General features: G+C 58.5%; 4 protein-coding genes across 9 annotated transcripts in view; 1 reads left to right on the top strand and 3 right to left on the bottom strand.

Moving 5' to 3' along the window:
* Nucleotides 1–29: 29 nt before the first annotated feature.
* RPL36 (ribosomal protein L36) lies at nt 30–1,277 on the bottom strand. 2 transcript variants are annotated; one of them, XM_079702840.1, is made up of 4 exons: nt 1,215–1,277; nt 944–1,038; nt 229–363; nt 30–157 (listed from the first exon to the last, which is right to left on the bottom strand). In XM_079702840.1, exons 2-4 carry the CDS (start codon nt 1,034–1,036, stop codon nt 68–70), a joined length of 318 nt encoding a protein of 105 aa, XP_079558966.1. In that variant the 5' UTR covers nt 1,037–1,038; nt 1,215–1,277; the 3' UTR covers nt 30–67. The 2 variants fall into 2 exon arrangements, with proteins under 2 accessions (XP_079558966.1, XP_079558967.1); XM_079702841.1 differs by having other exon boundaries at nt 1,150–1,225.
* A 1,921-nt stretch (nt 1,278–3,198) lies between these two features.
* On the bottom strand, nt 3,199–6,252 carry HSD11B1L (hydroxysteroid 11-beta dehydrogenase 1 like; the record flags this gene model as incomplete). 2 transcript variants are annotated; one of them, XM_079703512.1, is made up of 8 exons in its annotated part: nt 6,219–6,252; nt 5,623–5,741; nt 5,409–5,539; nt 4,664–4,775; nt 4,190–4,281; nt 3,794–3,887; nt 3,496–3,661; nt 3,199–3,394 (listed from the first exon to the last, which is right to left on the bottom strand). In XM_079703512.1, exons 2-8 carry the CDS (start codon nt 5,693–5,695, stop codon nt 3,199–3,201), a joined length of 864 nt encoding a protein of 287 aa, XP_079559638.1. In that variant the 5' UTR covers nt 5,696–5,741; nt 6,219–6,252. The 2 variants fall into 2 exon arrangements, with proteins under 2 accessions (XP_079559638.1, XP_079559637.1); XM_079703511.1 differs by lacking the exon at nt 6,219–6,252 and having other exon boundaries at nt 5,623–5,846.
* A 1,656-nt stretch (nt 6,253–7,908) lies between these two features.
* MICOS13 (mitochondrial contact site and cristae organizing system subunit 13) lies at nt 7,909–9,690 on the top strand. Its single transcript, XM_079701859.1, has 4 exons — nt 7,909–8,063; nt 8,732–8,909; nt 9,108–9,159; nt 9,467–9,690. Exons 1-4 carry the CDS (start codon nt 8,035–8,037, stop codon nt 9,562–9,564), a joined length of 357 nt encoding a protein of 118 aa, XP_079557985.1. The 5' UTR covers nt 7,909–8,034; the 3' UTR covers nt 9,565–9,690.
* A 3,880-nt stretch (nt 9,691–13,570) lies between these two features.
* Nucleotides 13,571–14,196, bottom strand: part of SAFB (scaffold attachment factor B) — a gene marked incomplete at its 5' end in the record, with an annotated part of 34,086 nt that continues 33,460 nt past the window's right edge. For all 4 annotated transcript variants that reach the window (XM_079702876.1, XM_079702877.1, XM_079702878.1 and 1 more), the window contains 2 exons: nt 13,571–13,864; nt 14,034–14,100. In XM_079702876.1, the coding sequence (XP_079559002.1) occupies nt 13,747–13,864; nt 14,034–14,100 (185 nt within the window). In that variant the 3' untranslated portion in view covers nt 13,571–13,746. The remainder of the gene's footprint in view (nt 13,865–14,033; nt 14,101–14,196) is intronic.

Raw genomic sequence — 14,196 nt, 5'->3', positions numbered from 1 at the left:
TTTCCCACTGGCAGCACAGAGACCCCAAGTTCCTGGAAAAGTTTTATTGTGCACAGAGGGGAAGGGCTCAGTCCTTCTTGGCTGCCGCCTTCCTCATGGCGGCCAGGACATTGCTCAGCTCCTCTCTCTTTCTCTTGGCACGGATATGTGTCCCCACCTGCCGGGCAAGGAGGGCCGTGAGCCTAAGCCGCAAGTCCCACCCGACCCTAACACAGGGATCCTACCTACCCTTTTCTTGATGAACTTGAGGGCCCGCTTGTCCTTGGAGACCTTGAGCAGCTCCATGGCGCGCCGCTCATAAGGGGCAAAGCCGCACACCTCCCGGATCATGTCCCGCACGAACTTGGTGTGCTTGGTGAGGCGCTGCGGGAGAAGGGAGGCGTCAGGGCGGGGCTCCGAGGGGGCGCCCGGCCGCTCAGGGTCTCCGGGTGGAGTGTTGTATGTCTGCTAACAAGGGAAGCCCAAATCCTCCCCAGTCCCCAATCTTATCAACATTAAAGTGGCACGTCACACCCGGCCCTTGCACGGGCTGTTCCCCGGGCCCAGAACCCTCTCGCCCTGGACACAAGCTGGGCACCGTGGAGTCGGGGCCGCTTAATGAAGAAATATATAAACCCCCATGAGCCTACGATTCCTCAACCTGACACACACGGAATCCGCTGTCCCTCCACATTCTAACTCCGATCCAGAAACCCTTCTACTCGGCAAACTCCTGCTCATGCGTCAAAATCTGCTCCCAATTCGCTCCTGCCCTAGCTTCTGAATCCACGGGCCGGGTGGGTCCCGATACTTAGCCCCGGCGGGCGTTCGCCGCGCAGGCGCGTAACCGGCATCTTCACTCTCTGCTCCGGGCAAGCCCGACACCCCCTTTCCTCCGTTTAAGACACCAGGGCTCCCCACTGCTCTCGGGACTCGAAACCCCGACTGCGGTCCCGGCACTCACCCCACGGCGGCGGCTGTGCCTCGGCTTGCTCACGTTCTTGGTCACCTTGTGGCCCTTGTTGAGGCCCACGGCCATGGGGTAGCGCAGAGCCATGGCTGCAGACAGGGATGGGTAGAGGGGGGTGGAGGTGAGTCCCGGCTCGGTCCCCGCCGCCCGGAACCCCGCGCCTCAGCTCCCCCGGGTTTGCTCGCTGCACCCAACCATACCCCCGAGCTGCACTGGGGCCCCAAGGGTCCGGATGGCAGCGGATGGTACGCTGGGCTTCACTAACCTGCCGCTCCTCAATGGCTGCCGCGGCGGAAAAGCCTCAAACGCGCAGAACTCTGGGATTTCTACCGACCCGCGGGCGGCGCGGGCCAGAGAGGCAGGAAGGTCGCGGGCTCCCCCTGGCGGCGGGAGGCGTCCCTGTGGGCCCCCTGAGCATGCGCGCTTACCCTCACGGGCCCAAACCAGTAGTCGGACCGGGTGGGCGTGGCTGTGGCTGCGGTGTCTCCCTCTGCGGGTGGGTTGAGAGGTGGAATCCAACCTCTGCCGCCAGCTGGCTGTCCCAGCGCCAGAGACTTCAGCTCCCACTACTCGAATTTCTCCATTTATAGAATGATGACAACAATAGTACCTATTCCAAACTGTATGAGCAAGATATGATAACTGGCACAAAATAAAATTTCCACAAACGGAGAAATTGGTTTTACTATATATGAAGCCAAGCTCTGGGCTAGAGCTAAGGAAAGCGTTGTGATATAGTAGTGCCCCCTGGTGGCATCTGATATAACTTGATGTAATTTTAGGTGCAGGGATAGGAGGCGTGGTGGGAACAAAAAACTATTTTTTTTCCTGGTTTTTATCTTTCAATCCTATTTATTTCCAAGAGACAGTATCGATTTGAGGCTGGTCTGTTTGGGGTTAGCCCTTGGAACACCTGCTAATCCTGGAGGCTTGGACAGCCAACAGGAGCTAGATTTATTTATTTTTTAAACATCTTTATTAGAGTATAGTTGCTTTACATTGTTGTTAGTTTCTGCTGTATAACAAAGTGAATCAGCTATACTTATATCCCCATATCCCCTCCCTCTTGCATCTCCCTCCCACCCTCCCTATCCCACCCGTAGCTAGCTGTTTATAACATTGTTTCATTCTTCAAAACATTGTTTTGTTTTTATAACATTGCTTTCATTTAGTTTTTATCTTTACAGTTGCTTTTTCTTTATGCGACCACTGCTGGTTTACCATTTTAAGGAAAGTGTCAGTTTTTAATCCATTAATCTAAATACCAGTGATGTGCAGATGCAGCCCACACGTTGCCTTAAAGAGGGACAGTCTGGTGTCAGAATCCCAGCTTCTGCCTCTCACTTCCCGTCTAAGTTTCCCCATCCATAAAATGGTAACAATGGTAGCACTAACCTCTAGTTGTGAAGATGTCATGAATGTCAAGTGCGTAGCGCCTGATGCAGGTTATCATTATTGGTGCACAAACCATGTTCTTCGTGCTGCAAATATAGCCTTTGGCCCACAATCGGTTACACTTCCTCCCATCCCTGACTTCCTGGATGACGTCCATCTGTCTCTCAGCCTCCGCTTCTCCACCTGTGAAATGAAGGTGAGAGTTCTGGCACCAATACACACATCCCTCTTCACCTCCTGCCACCAGCAAACTGGAAGGACCAAGGAGTCTGAACAACAGATGTGCAAGGGAAGAAAGATTTTTATTATCAAATGGGAGGCTGGATCCAGTCCAGAACACATTCTTTTCCTCTTCCCCCTCCTCAGACCCCACCATCAACTCGACAGCTTCGAGGGCTCCCCTGCTCGGGAAAATGGTTGGGGGATGCTCCGAGGCTGAGTGAGTGGAAAGAATAAATCAGGGACGCAGTGGTTTCAGGTCACAAGTAGAGAGGGTTCCAAGGGTGGCTCAGTGGTGTTGTGACCTGCTTGATGTGGCTAGGGCCCTGAGGCAAGTCACATAGCCTCGCTGAGCCTGTTTGTTCATCTGCAAAATGGAAGCAGCAATCATATCATCAATGACAGCTGAGAAGACTGAGGTAATTAATTGCCTTCCAAGTCCCTGACAAGATGCCGGGCTCGCCCCGAGTTCTGACTGTTTTCAGGTGCTGGTAGTTTTTCTCAGGTTTACTTTTCTGTCTTGATGACTTTCTTTTGGCCCTTGGCCACCCGCTCAGAGGTGTCTGTCCAGGCTCCAGGACGATTGGCTGGAGGGTCTTCTTCTGGGAAGACGAAGGGGCATTAAGCCCAGGGGCTCAGGCAGCAGCGGGGGTCGTGATGTTGAGCTCCTGGCGGATGAACCAGGCCCTTGGCTGTGGCATCCAGCCGCGAAGCAGGCAGAGCAGATGGAAGCGCCACGGGTAGAAGACGCTGGAGGCACGCGTGACGCTGCCACGAACCACGGCCAGGGCTGCCTTGGGCCCTGGGGCCGCCTTGGCCCTCGTGACGCCCCTGGGGACAGGAGGGTGCGGTGGGGACTGTGGCTACGGCTGAGCGGCCCCACACACCCCCTCCCCGCTCAGCCTGGCCCCGGCTCGCGTCCTGGGCCTCACCTGACTCCCTCGGCGGCCGAGGCGCGATCCCGGAGGCCCAGGACGCACATGGTGATGGCGACGTTCACGTCCTGCACGTCCAGCTCTCGCCGGAGAGAGCCGAAGAAGCTATCCAGCGCGAACTTGGCCGCCGAGTAGGGGCTGGAGAAGGACGTGGGCACGCGGCCTGGGGGCGCGGGAGGGCAGCGGCTGAGCGGCCACACGCCGCTGCTCCTCCTCCAGGAAGCCTTCCTGCCCGCTCCAGGCTCGCCCCCATCGGCCTCCTGGCTTCCCCACTCCCCGCCCCGCGTACACGCACCTAGCAACGAGGACACCACCACCAGGGAGCCCTTGCTGTCAGTCAGACTCGGCAGCGCCAACGAAGTCAGTTGCACGTAACTCAGGAAGTTCACCTGGAGGTGGCGACTGCGAGTCACCGGGCGGAGGAGGAACCGAAGGCCAGAAGGGGCAGGGGCGGAGCCTAGAGCCTGGGGGCGGGGCCTTGGTATGTAGGGGCGGGGCTCTAGGACTGGGGCGGAGTTCCGAATGGACGAGGGGGAACACCAGCCCGGGGCGGAGCCAAGGTCAAGAGGGCGGAGCCTAGAACCAGGAAAGTTGGGGTCTGGAGCTGGGAAGGGCAGGGCCCGAGAGGGGAATGGTGAGAGGGTGGAGTCTGGCGGGAGGGCGGAACCGGGGCCGCGGAGGGGCGGAGCACCTGCATGAGCCAGCGAGTCGCCTGGGCGCTGCGGGCCCGCGTGCCTGCTGGGGCGGCGCCGAGGTGGTTCAGCACCAGGTAGTCCAGCCCTCCTGGCCCGGAGAGGCCCATCAGCCCGGAGCTGTCCTTAAGGCTCCGCCCCCCGCGCCCTATGAGACACCACCCATAGCCCTGCCCCCTGAACTAGCGATGCTCCGGCCAGAGCATTGACACAATGAGCTCTGACTCAGGTAGCGCCCCAACTAAGATCAAAGAGACCCCCGCCCTACTCCCTAACCAGGCTTCATCCCTGATCTAATGAGGCCCGGTCCAGAGTTCCACCCACTGGATGCCATGAGGCTCCACCCCTAGCCTTGCCCCCGGACCCATAAATCTCCGCCCTCAGACGGCCGTTACTACCACACCCCCGCCCCAATTTGGGTCGTGCCCCTAAGGCCTAGGCCAAGGTCCCAGACTCCAGGCCCCGCCCCTCACCCAGCTTGTCCAGCGCAAACTGCACCACGCGCTCGGGCACCTCAGGGGAGGCCATGTCCGCAGCGATGTAGAAGACCTTGGGAGCGCCCAGCTTCCGGCAGTTCCCTACCACCTGGGGGGGCCAGAGCTGCCCGTGGGCCCCTCCACCCCAGCTGGCCCCCCTCCACCTGCCGGCCCTAAAGGGGCCCCAGCCTGAAGCCCCCTCCCCTGCTATGAGCCTCAGGTTCCATTCAACATCATGCCTGAAGCTTTACCACTGGGGTAGCAAACTGGCCAGCCCATGGGCCAGAATAGGGGACATTTTGCTTGTTCAACCATCAACATTTAAAACGCAGATTTCAAATAAATCTTGAGATTTCTGGCCTCTGGAAATTTTTGAAGGTTTATCCCCAGGAGCTGCACATTTCCTTGAAATAACACTGGGCTGTTGCTAAGAAATGTCTACCCAACCCGCTTTTGAACTTGAGAACCCTAGCTATCCACACAGCCTTTGGTTACTATCAATACTCCTATTTAGTGAGGAACAGTCCTTGCTTTACAACTGTCTTACTGATTCAACCCCACATCACAACCCAGGAGAAGGTCCTTTTATTGTCTCTGATTTACAAATGAGGAAACTAAGCCTCAGAGAGATTAAGTGACTTACCCAAGGCCACACAGGAAGCCTGAATGTTTGCAGGGATTCAAACCCAGGCCCTGTTCCCCGCCCCACCCCACCAATTAAACTTGAGACGAAGTGTCTCACCTTCTGCAGGAGAGCCTCGGTGTGGGCAGTGAGCACCAGGTGGGAGCCCAGGCGCGCGTAGTGATATGCCAGCTCCTCCCCGACGCCCACACTGGCTCCAGTCAGCAGCACACGGGCTCCCTGGAGGCTGGCTGGCAGCGAGTAGAGGTGGTCAGCTTGGGGGATAGACAGGACAGCCAGAACGTTCCTCCCACCCCCACCCCCAGGCACTCACCTGGGTCAAAGTTGTCATCCCAATAATAGGCAAAGAACAGGGCTCCCAGCCCCACGAGGAGCAGCACCTTCATGGCCCTCCCTGGGCCTGCAGCGGGAGAGAGGGTGACCGGCGCAGGCCTGGCCCACAGTCGCACCCCAGTCACACCCATTTTCCCAACGGCGTCTTTGTTCGAAGAGCCAGTGGTGAGGCTCCTGGCCCTGCCCCCCCTTCTCCATCTCCATAGCCACCACCTGGTCCAGGTCATCATCTAGCTCACCTGAACCACTGCAGCAATCTTCTCCTACTGAAAACCCTGCCTGTTTCACTTAGAACAAAAGCCTTGGTGACCAAAAAGGGTCTGCTTGGACCAGCCCCTCTTCACTGTTTGCCACACCAGCCTCTTCACTGTTCATTGGAACCAGCCAACCAGCCAGTCACCATCATGCCTCAGGGCCCTTGCATTGGCTCTTCCCTCTACGAGGAATGCTCTTCCCAAATACAACCCAATGGCTTGCTGTTTCAAGTCTTGGCCGCAAAAATCACCTCCTCAGAGGGCACTTCCCTGGCCTCCTTCTCTAAAGCACCTCTGTTCCTGGTCGCCCCCTCTCTCTTACCTGTAGAACTTTTCTCCTTCTCAGCACCTGTCATCCCCTGAAATCATCTTGATGATTTGTTACCTGTTCAGGATCCCTCTCTCCCCTTAGACTCAGCTCCATGAGGGCAAAAAGGAAATGGAAACCTGCTTCTGTTTTGCTCCCTTTTGGATCTTCCGTGCCCTGAACTGCCAGACATGCAGTAGGTACTCAACAGATAGACTGACCCAGAGTGATATGAGGAATGTGGGAGGTGAGAGGTGGGGGAGCCCAGAAAGATAACTCTGTCTGGAGACACCCAGAAGGAATCAGACACTCAGGACTGGCTTGGAGATGGAGGTACCCGTGTCATCAGGGTTAAGATGTGACTTCAGCTGGGGGAGCCGATTTACTTGTTCCAGGGAGAAGGTGAAAGATATAAACAGGCCAGGTGATTAAGGTTAAGGGGGTAATGGATCTCCCCTGAAAAGGGCACAAGCCCATCACATCTTAGGGTTTCTATCCGCTGAACTGCATGGGGCAAAGAGGAAAGGCCATAGGGATCTTTGTCCAAAACCATCTGGGATGTCTCTTCCTGCTCCAAACCCTCCCAGGGCGCACCACTGCCCCAGATGAAGACCACACCCTCCTCACCTCAGCCCACGAGACCCAGCAGGTCTGGCCTCGGCTCTCTGTCCATCCTCATCTTCCCCACTTCCTATCCATGAATCTATCAGTTCTCAGAAAAGTGAACTCCTCGCCCTAACCCAGTCACGCCAGCGTCCACTCAGCAGGGAACACTCTCCCACCTCTCCCCACTTCCAGGGAAAGCCCTGAAGTCCCACAGCTCAACACTCTCCTCAAACTGGCCCTGACCATAGTTCCCCCGCAGGGGTTGGCTGGCAAGCTGGGTGGGTGAGTGGGCGGATAGATGAATGGATGGATGAAACAGCCAGGCTCTGATGGGGGAGGAAAGGAGGAAACCCGATCCTTGCAGAACCCACCGGCCCCCTGACCTCGCCGGGCCTCAGTTTCCCCTCTGGACAAAGGGGGCGTGCGACTCACTGCACTCTCCCAACCGCGAACTCACCCACTCAGGTCTCAGTTTCTCCCGCTGTCCAGCGGGGCTGGGGTCCAGGCCTGGGAGCCACGCGCGCGCCCCTCTGCCCTCACTTCGCTGCTGCGTCCGCCAGGCTCCGACCGCGCCCCCTCCCGTAGGGTCTGAGTCACGTGACTCCGAGCCCACCTCCTCGGGGGGAGGGGCTATACTGTGGGGACTCCGCGCCCAGACGTTGCCGGGCAACAGCCTCCCGCCTAGCTCTCCTCTGGCCTCAACCACTGGCCTGATCACGTGACTAAAGGCCCGCCTTTCTCGTACAAATCAGCCCTCGCGTTGCCGTGACAACCGGCTTCCAGGCACTCTCTTCCTGTGCCTGGGCCCTTAGTCCCCTGCGCCGGCGCGGGTGGATCTCCCGGGCTCCGACATCTTGTGGGTCCCCCCTCAGGCCCCACTCATGTCACCCGATTCCTCTTTCCCTCACGTCACGAGGGCCGTGCCGCGCCCGACTGCATTTCCCAGGAGGCTTGGCGGCTAGACGAGCCGTCCGGCGCCTCACGTGACTTGCCGACTACTTTTCCCAGACAGCTTTGCGGCGGCCGGGCCCTGAGGACTAAGCTTCGCACAGTTGTTTTGCAGTGGGACCGCAAACTCTTTCTGTTGTCTCGGTGCCGAGACTCCGACTCCCGGAGGCCTTTGCGGCTGACAAGAGACTACGCCTCCCAGAGGCCTCTGCGACGCCGCGACCGGAAGTGGCGGGCGAGCCGAGTGTCCTTGCGCGCGGAGGGGAGCGGAGCGGTCATGGTACCCCGAGTGTGGTCGCTGATGAGGTTCGTGGGGCCACCAGGAGGGCCCCAAGCCCCCGAGAATGTTCCCTTCTGCGAGCACCCTCCATCTGGTTTGCTCCCGATCAGCTTTTCGCCGCCCGTAGTGTCAGGTCTCCCGTGTCTGTCCAGACAGGGTGGAGCTTCTCGCCCCCCTCCCGCTTCCTGGCGAGTCCGTGCCTTTCCTACTCTGTACCCGAGACCCCTCCGAGCCTCAGCTGCCGCCTTTGTTGGGAGGTTAATGCGCACCCAGAGCTGCGTATGACAGGAAATGACCAGGGACACTTAGAAAACCCCCGCGGGTTCCTCGCGGAGCATCCCTCGGGGCTGGAAGGTAGAAGGTGGTCAGGAGTCTTAAGTCTTCACTGTTCCCTGCCCTCTGCGGGATCTTGACTGACACTGTTCCTCTCCAGGCTTCAGTTTACCAGTTAAATGGAGCTGAGTATCCCTGCACGCCTTAAATTAAGTGCTGTGGGTCAGGCACGCTTCTGGGCTCCCAAAATGCCCTGTGCTTCCCGCATTAGCTGCCTGGCTTCAGGTGTGTCACTCTTTGGACTGTGGGCACGCCCCTCCCCCTAGGGGTCTAACCCTCACCCCCCATACCCGCGGGCCTAGACCCGGGAGGTGGCCAGCAGAATCTGCTGAGCTGCTGTGGTTCCTTTCTCTGCCTGCAGGTTCCTCATCAAGGGCAGTGTGGCTGGGGGCGCTGTTTATCTGGTGTACGACCAGGAGCTGCTGGGGCCCAGCGACAAGAGCCAGGCGGTCCTTCAGAAAGCTGAGGAGGTGGTCCCCACCGCCGTGTACCAGTTCAGCCAGTACGTGTGCGAGCAGACAGGCCTGAAGATACCCCAGGTACTCCGAGCTTGGATTGAGGCTACGGCTCGGCGGGAGCAGGGTCGTCAGCTCTGGGGTGGCCTTTGATCCCCGGTCCCTCCAGCCCTGCTTGGCTTTCTCCACGCTGGGGCGTGTGCTGCTCTCCCTGCCTGTGAGGGAGGCGCGGGCTGCCAGGCCTTCCCCGTTCACCAGCCCCTTCTTCCCCTCTCTTCCCAGCTCCCAGCCCCTCCAAAGTTTAACTTTCACATCCGCGAGTCCTGGAATTCAGGTAGGCCTTGGTCCGTCTGCTTGCAGGAGAGTGGCCCCAGATACTTCCCACCTCCCTTCCTGGCCATGCCTTTCCATCACTCTCCTTCCTGCTCTGTGTGCACCTGCTGCCCCCCACCCACCCACCACGCCCCGCCCCGCCCCGCCCTGCTACCCCCAACGGATCTGAAAGAGAAAAGGGAGTGGAGATTCCAGGGAGGTGGGAGCAATATGTGGCCTCCACCTGTTTCCCTGCGTGGAATTGACAGAGCCGGAAGTGGTGCCTCTCAAACTCTCCGCTGAAAGCGCTGGGCCCTCCTTCCCCACAGGCATCATCACGGTGATGTCCGCTCTGTCCGTGGCCCCCTCCAAGGCCTGGGAGTACTCCAAGGAGGGCTGGGAATACCTGAAGGAGCGAACCAAGTAGCCTGTCAAGAGGAAGCTGCCTGCCCCAGACGGGAACAGGGGCCGGGGCGCCATGGACGCCAGACTGGGACCCCACTCCTAGGGCAGCTCCCGGCCTTGCCGGCCCAATAAAGGACTTGGAAGTGTTCCCCGATCCGTGTGCTGGCCCCCGGGGCGTGGGCTTCTGGCTCCTGGGGGCTCTTCAGGGCCTGACCTTGACTGAAGGCCAAGGTTCACCCCTTTGTATCTGGGCCCTGCCCACTGGTGGGCCCTCGACCTCATATGGTGAGTGGGAGCAGACCATTGCCCCGGGCCTCAGGGCCCGTCTGGGGTCTTCTCAATTCTTGGAGGGCTGAGCACAGGGTGGGTCAATCTGGGGGTAAGGGCTGGTCTACACAGCTGGGAGCCCCCAGAGCCACTGATTCTCTGTCCTGCTCGGCTCACTGATCTGCCTGCCTAGTCTAGTCCCCACCCTCCTGCCCTCACCTGGTTTCCACTCTCATTCCACCCTCTCCCCACAACCTGGGGATTCCTGGGGAGCACAGACCTGGCGGTCATGGCCGTGTAGGGGGTCTCCCTGGCCCACAAGGGCCCTGTCTTCCAGATGTTCCCTGCTCCCCTGGGAAGCCTTCTCTGACACCCGCTGTGTCAGCTGCCTGGTGACCTAAATGTCTCCCCGTCCAGCTGGAGCTCTGGGGAGGGTGGGCCCTTGAGATGCTCCCTGTGAGGTCCCTAGCACCCAGTCACACAGAGCATCCCACCATGGTGATGGCAGGAGGAAACCTCTGCCCCAGACAGGGTAGGAGGTGGGCTTGGGTGGGAGCCAATGACTGGCCCAGGAAGCTACCCTGGGAACAGGGAGGAGGCCTGGGTAATGGTGCCCTGAGCTGGCACAGGATCCTCTGTTCCCAAGAGTTCTGGAGTTCATGTCAGTTGGTTTAGGGGATAGAACTCACCCAGGGACATGACTCAGGAGGGGACAGCACTGTTACAGATGAGGGAAGCAGAGACCAGAGGCCGGGGCATTTCCCAGGCTCGCCTGGGAGCAGAAGCCAGCACGCGTCCATCCATCCATCTGGCCAGGGAGGAGTGGAGAAGGCAGGGTGCTCGGGGAGGGAGAGCCCTGAGTGACCTGTGCCACCCTGGTCTCCAGGAATGGCCTCCAGGTGGGGTCTCCCATGTCCTGTGTGTCACCTGAAAGCCACCTGGGCCCCTGTGGAGGTGGGAGCGGGTCTACGATGAGGGTGGGATGGGTGGGGCCTGGGGCCATCCCTGACCCTCTGCCGCCCAGGAAGGAGCTGGTGCTGGCCATTTTGGAGGCTGAGGGCACATCCTGAGTTCAAGGACAAGCCCTGTGAGCTGTCCCAGCCTGACTCTCCGTCCACAGAGTCCTTGCAGCAGCCTCCTGGGCCCATTTTTTACCCATGGAGAAACTTTCACTGCCAGGTTCCCTCTCTCTGCCAAGAGACCCTCCCTGGAGTGCAGACTTCCAACCATGTCACCCCACAGACTCACTCCCGGCTTTGAATATAGGAGGGGTTTGTGCTCAGGGCGCAGGGAGCTGGGGTGGTGCCATGTGCTCCACGAGGCTCCCTGAAACCTCACGACCATTTTACGGGGAGGAGGAGCCTTGGCAGGTCTCCCCCTCTATTAGCTGCCAATTCTGGCCCAGAAAAGCACACAGGAAAGGATGCCAGTCTTTGTAGGAGGTCGAGGAGCTGCCCTGGGGACATGCTCAGCATCCCTGGTTCTCTTCCATTGGCTCTAGACGCGCATGCGCACTGTGTGCGTGCGTTTTCTAGGACTGAACCCAGCCTGTGGTGGCCACAGTCACTGGCCCAGGGTTGGCCATGGGCTCTCCTTCACCCCATGGCTTTCCCACTGTCCACACAGACCAAGCTGACAGCCTGGAGACCAGTGCTGCTCTTGCCTCTGTGTCCCCTCATCCAGTCAGACCCCTGTTCCTCTCCATCGACTTGTATTTGTTGCCAGTCATCACTTCCCTGCTGACCCGACCTCCGGGCCCACCCCCTCCATCTGTTCCCGAGACCATGTCTGATGACATCACTTCCCCGTTCAAACACCTGCAGCTCCCCCTGCCCTCCCTGTGAGCCCAGACTCCTCAGGGGCCCTGCCTCCCCTCAGTCCTTCTTGGACATGCCAGCCCAGCAGCCCTCAGTTCCCAGAACACAGCTGGCTTTCCCGCCAGCTTTTGCCCACAACTTTGCAGCCCCTCACTAGGCCATCCTTCCTCCTGGCTGACTCCTGTTCATCCTGCCCCCAGCTGAGATGCCCCCTCATTTGGGAAGCCTCCCCTGTCCCCTTCCTCGAGTGCCCTCTCTGGGCTTCCTCAGTGCCCCGTGGGTGCCCCATGACAGCGCCCAACACCTTGGGGCAGATTTCCACAGCTTGGCATCGCTGATATCGGGAAGGATAAATCTGTGTTGGGGCCACCCCAGGGACGGGGTGTTGAGCAGCATCCCTGCCTCCAACCCCCAAAATGCCAGCGGCCCCTCCTTACCCACCACGTATGACAACCGCAAATGTCCCCAGGTGCTGCCAGGTGTCTTCGCGGGACAGAATCACCTCGTGGTTGGACGTCCAACGTGGGTCTCAGTGGGCTGAAATCCAGGTGTGGGCATGGCCGGTTCCTTCTGGACGCTGGAAAGAATCCATTTCCTGCCTTTCCCAGCTTCGAGAAGCCACTGTGATCCTTGGCTGGCGTCCTTTCCTCTGTCCTCACAGCCAGCAGTGCGGTCTTCTGCTGTCGTGTCCCCATCTTGCCCTTCTCCCTCCCTATTTCCCTTACAAGGGCCCTTCTGGTAACTGGACCCACCTGGGTAACCCCAGATACTCTCCCATGTGAAGGTTAGTTTAATCCTGTCTGCAGGTCCCTCTTGCCACGTGCGGTATAAATTTACAGGGATTAGGAGGGGGATGTGCCTGGCCTGGTGGAGGAGGTGTATTCAGCCAACAGGTGGAAAGGCCTGGTCCTGTGTCTGTCTTCCCTTGTCTGTGGGCCCTGTGGGGACAGGGGCCTGGTCAGCCTTGGTTTTTGGTACATCTCAGCCTTCAGACAGGGCCGGACCCTACTCGAGTGTGAGATGGAGCCAAGAGGCAGGCCTCTGAGCACTATTCCCCTAATAGGGGGGCCTGCCCCCAGCCCCATCCATACAGACCCAGGGCCCCTAGAGACAAGGAACACAGCTGACCTGGGGAGGTGGCACTGTCCCACCCGGCCACCCCTGGAGTCCAGGCAGCACTTCAACCCTGAACACACCTGCACCTTATGTGGGGTGAGACCCCCCCCACCCCGACCCCAACTCCTCTGTCCCGGCAGCTCTCCTTCCACTCCGGCCCTTGCCACTCCCCGAGGTGGACGTCATCACCTGGTGTCCAGCAGCTCTTCTGCTCCTCTCACGGCACACGTGGTCATCTCTCCTCCCCACTAGGATGCAATCCCACTCACGAGGTCCCTAGAGGAGTCAGATTCAGAGACAGAAAGTAGGTGGTGGGGGCCAGGGGCTGGGGACTGAGTGTTTGATGGGGACAGAGTTTTAGTTTGGGAAGAAAGAAAAGTTCCAGAGATGGACGGTGGGGATGGTTGTATGACACTGAGAATGTACATAATGCCACTGAACTCTACCCTTAAATGGTTAAAATGGTCAATTTCATTTAACGTGTATTTTACCACACAAAACCCACAGAACAGCCCGTTCAGCAAGGGTGTCATACACGGAGGCAAAATGTGGGCGATTGGAACAAACATCTGAGGTATGTCACAAGGCCCCCGAGGACGGACAGATAGCTGAGACACACGACCCAGACGGTCCTATGAACTCCAGGTCCGGGCTCACGCAGGCTGGAAGGTGTGTGCTGCTGGCAAAGTGCTTCTGGAAAACCCAACAGTTCCCGAAAGCTGCCCCTTTCCATCCTCCTTTCCTGAAAGAAGAGCTGTGGCTTAGCACTTATGAGTATAATTTCATTTTACTTAAAGACGTGAAAATAAAAAGACACAACGCTTTAAATAAAGGGTATGTGAACAGAAACACATTTATTACAAAAAACCAAAAAAAAACAAATTCACATTGTATTGAGCTACAATATGGCAGCAGATAAAAAAAAATTATTGTACACAGTTTAAGGGAACTCTTAACAGAACATATTCTTGTTGCCACGTGACATAACACAGGAGCCCAAGCACTTAGTAGCGGCGAGTGAAGCGGGCGTCGTTGGGTCGGCTCCCCCGGTTCTGGCCCCCGAAGCCGCCGCGAGGGATCACGTGGCCCCGAGAGGCCCCCCCGGGGGCAAAGCTGCCACGCCTGAAACAAAGGCAAATTATTTTTATTTTTCACTCAGTGGGCTCTGCCCTGTGCCTGTGCTCTCTGGGGCCTCCTTCCTTTTAGCAGCAGTGACACCCACCCAAACACACAGCACCTTCACCGAGGAAAGCCCACAAGCAAAGACGAGACCGGTGACAATGCGCCTTACCCCGACATGCCTCCCCGGTTCATCATGTGACCTGGCCCGGAGTGACCAGACATACTTCTCTCACCGCCTGGAAAACAAGGAACACTTTTCACACAGCGCCTTCAGGCACAGGACGTCGAGTTCAGAGGACACAGGGCTCAGACAACTCCAGTCCCTTTCTTGA

The sequence above is a fragment of the Hyperoodon ampullatus genome, assembly GCF_949752795.1.
Source record: "Hyperoodon ampullatus genome assembly, chromosome: 4".
NCBI classification, from domain to species: Eukaryota; Metazoa; Chordata; class Mammalia; order Artiodactyla; family Ziphiidae; genus Hyperoodon; species Hyperoodon ampullatus.
Note: the sequence above shows the minus strand (reverse complement) of the source record. Positions and strands in the feature narration are given on the sequence as shown.

Coding starts and splice junctions, on each gene's coding strand:
- RPL36 (XM_079702840.1), bottom strand. CDS start 1,036: ATGGCTCTGCGCTACCCCATGGCCGTGGGCCTCAACAAGGGCCACAAG. Junction 364..943: donor GGCACAGCCGCCGCCGTGGG/GTGAGTGCCGGG, acceptor CTTCTCCCGCAG/CGCCTCACCAAGCACACCAA. Junction 158..228: donor TCAAGTTCATCAAGAAAAGG/GTAGGTAGGATC, acceptor CTTGCCCGGCAG/GTGGGGACACATATCCGTGC.
- MICOS13 (XM_079701859.1), top strand. CDS start 8,035: ATGGTACCCCGAGTGTGGTCGCTGATGAG. Junction 8,910..9,107: donor CAGGCCTGAAGATACCCCAG/GTACTCCGAGCT, acceptor CTCTCTTCCCAG/CTCCCAGCCCCTCCAAAGTT. Junction 9,160..9,466: donor CCGCGAGTCCTGGAATTCAG/GTAGGCCTTGGT, acceptor CCTTCCCCACAG/GCATCATCACGGTGATGTCC.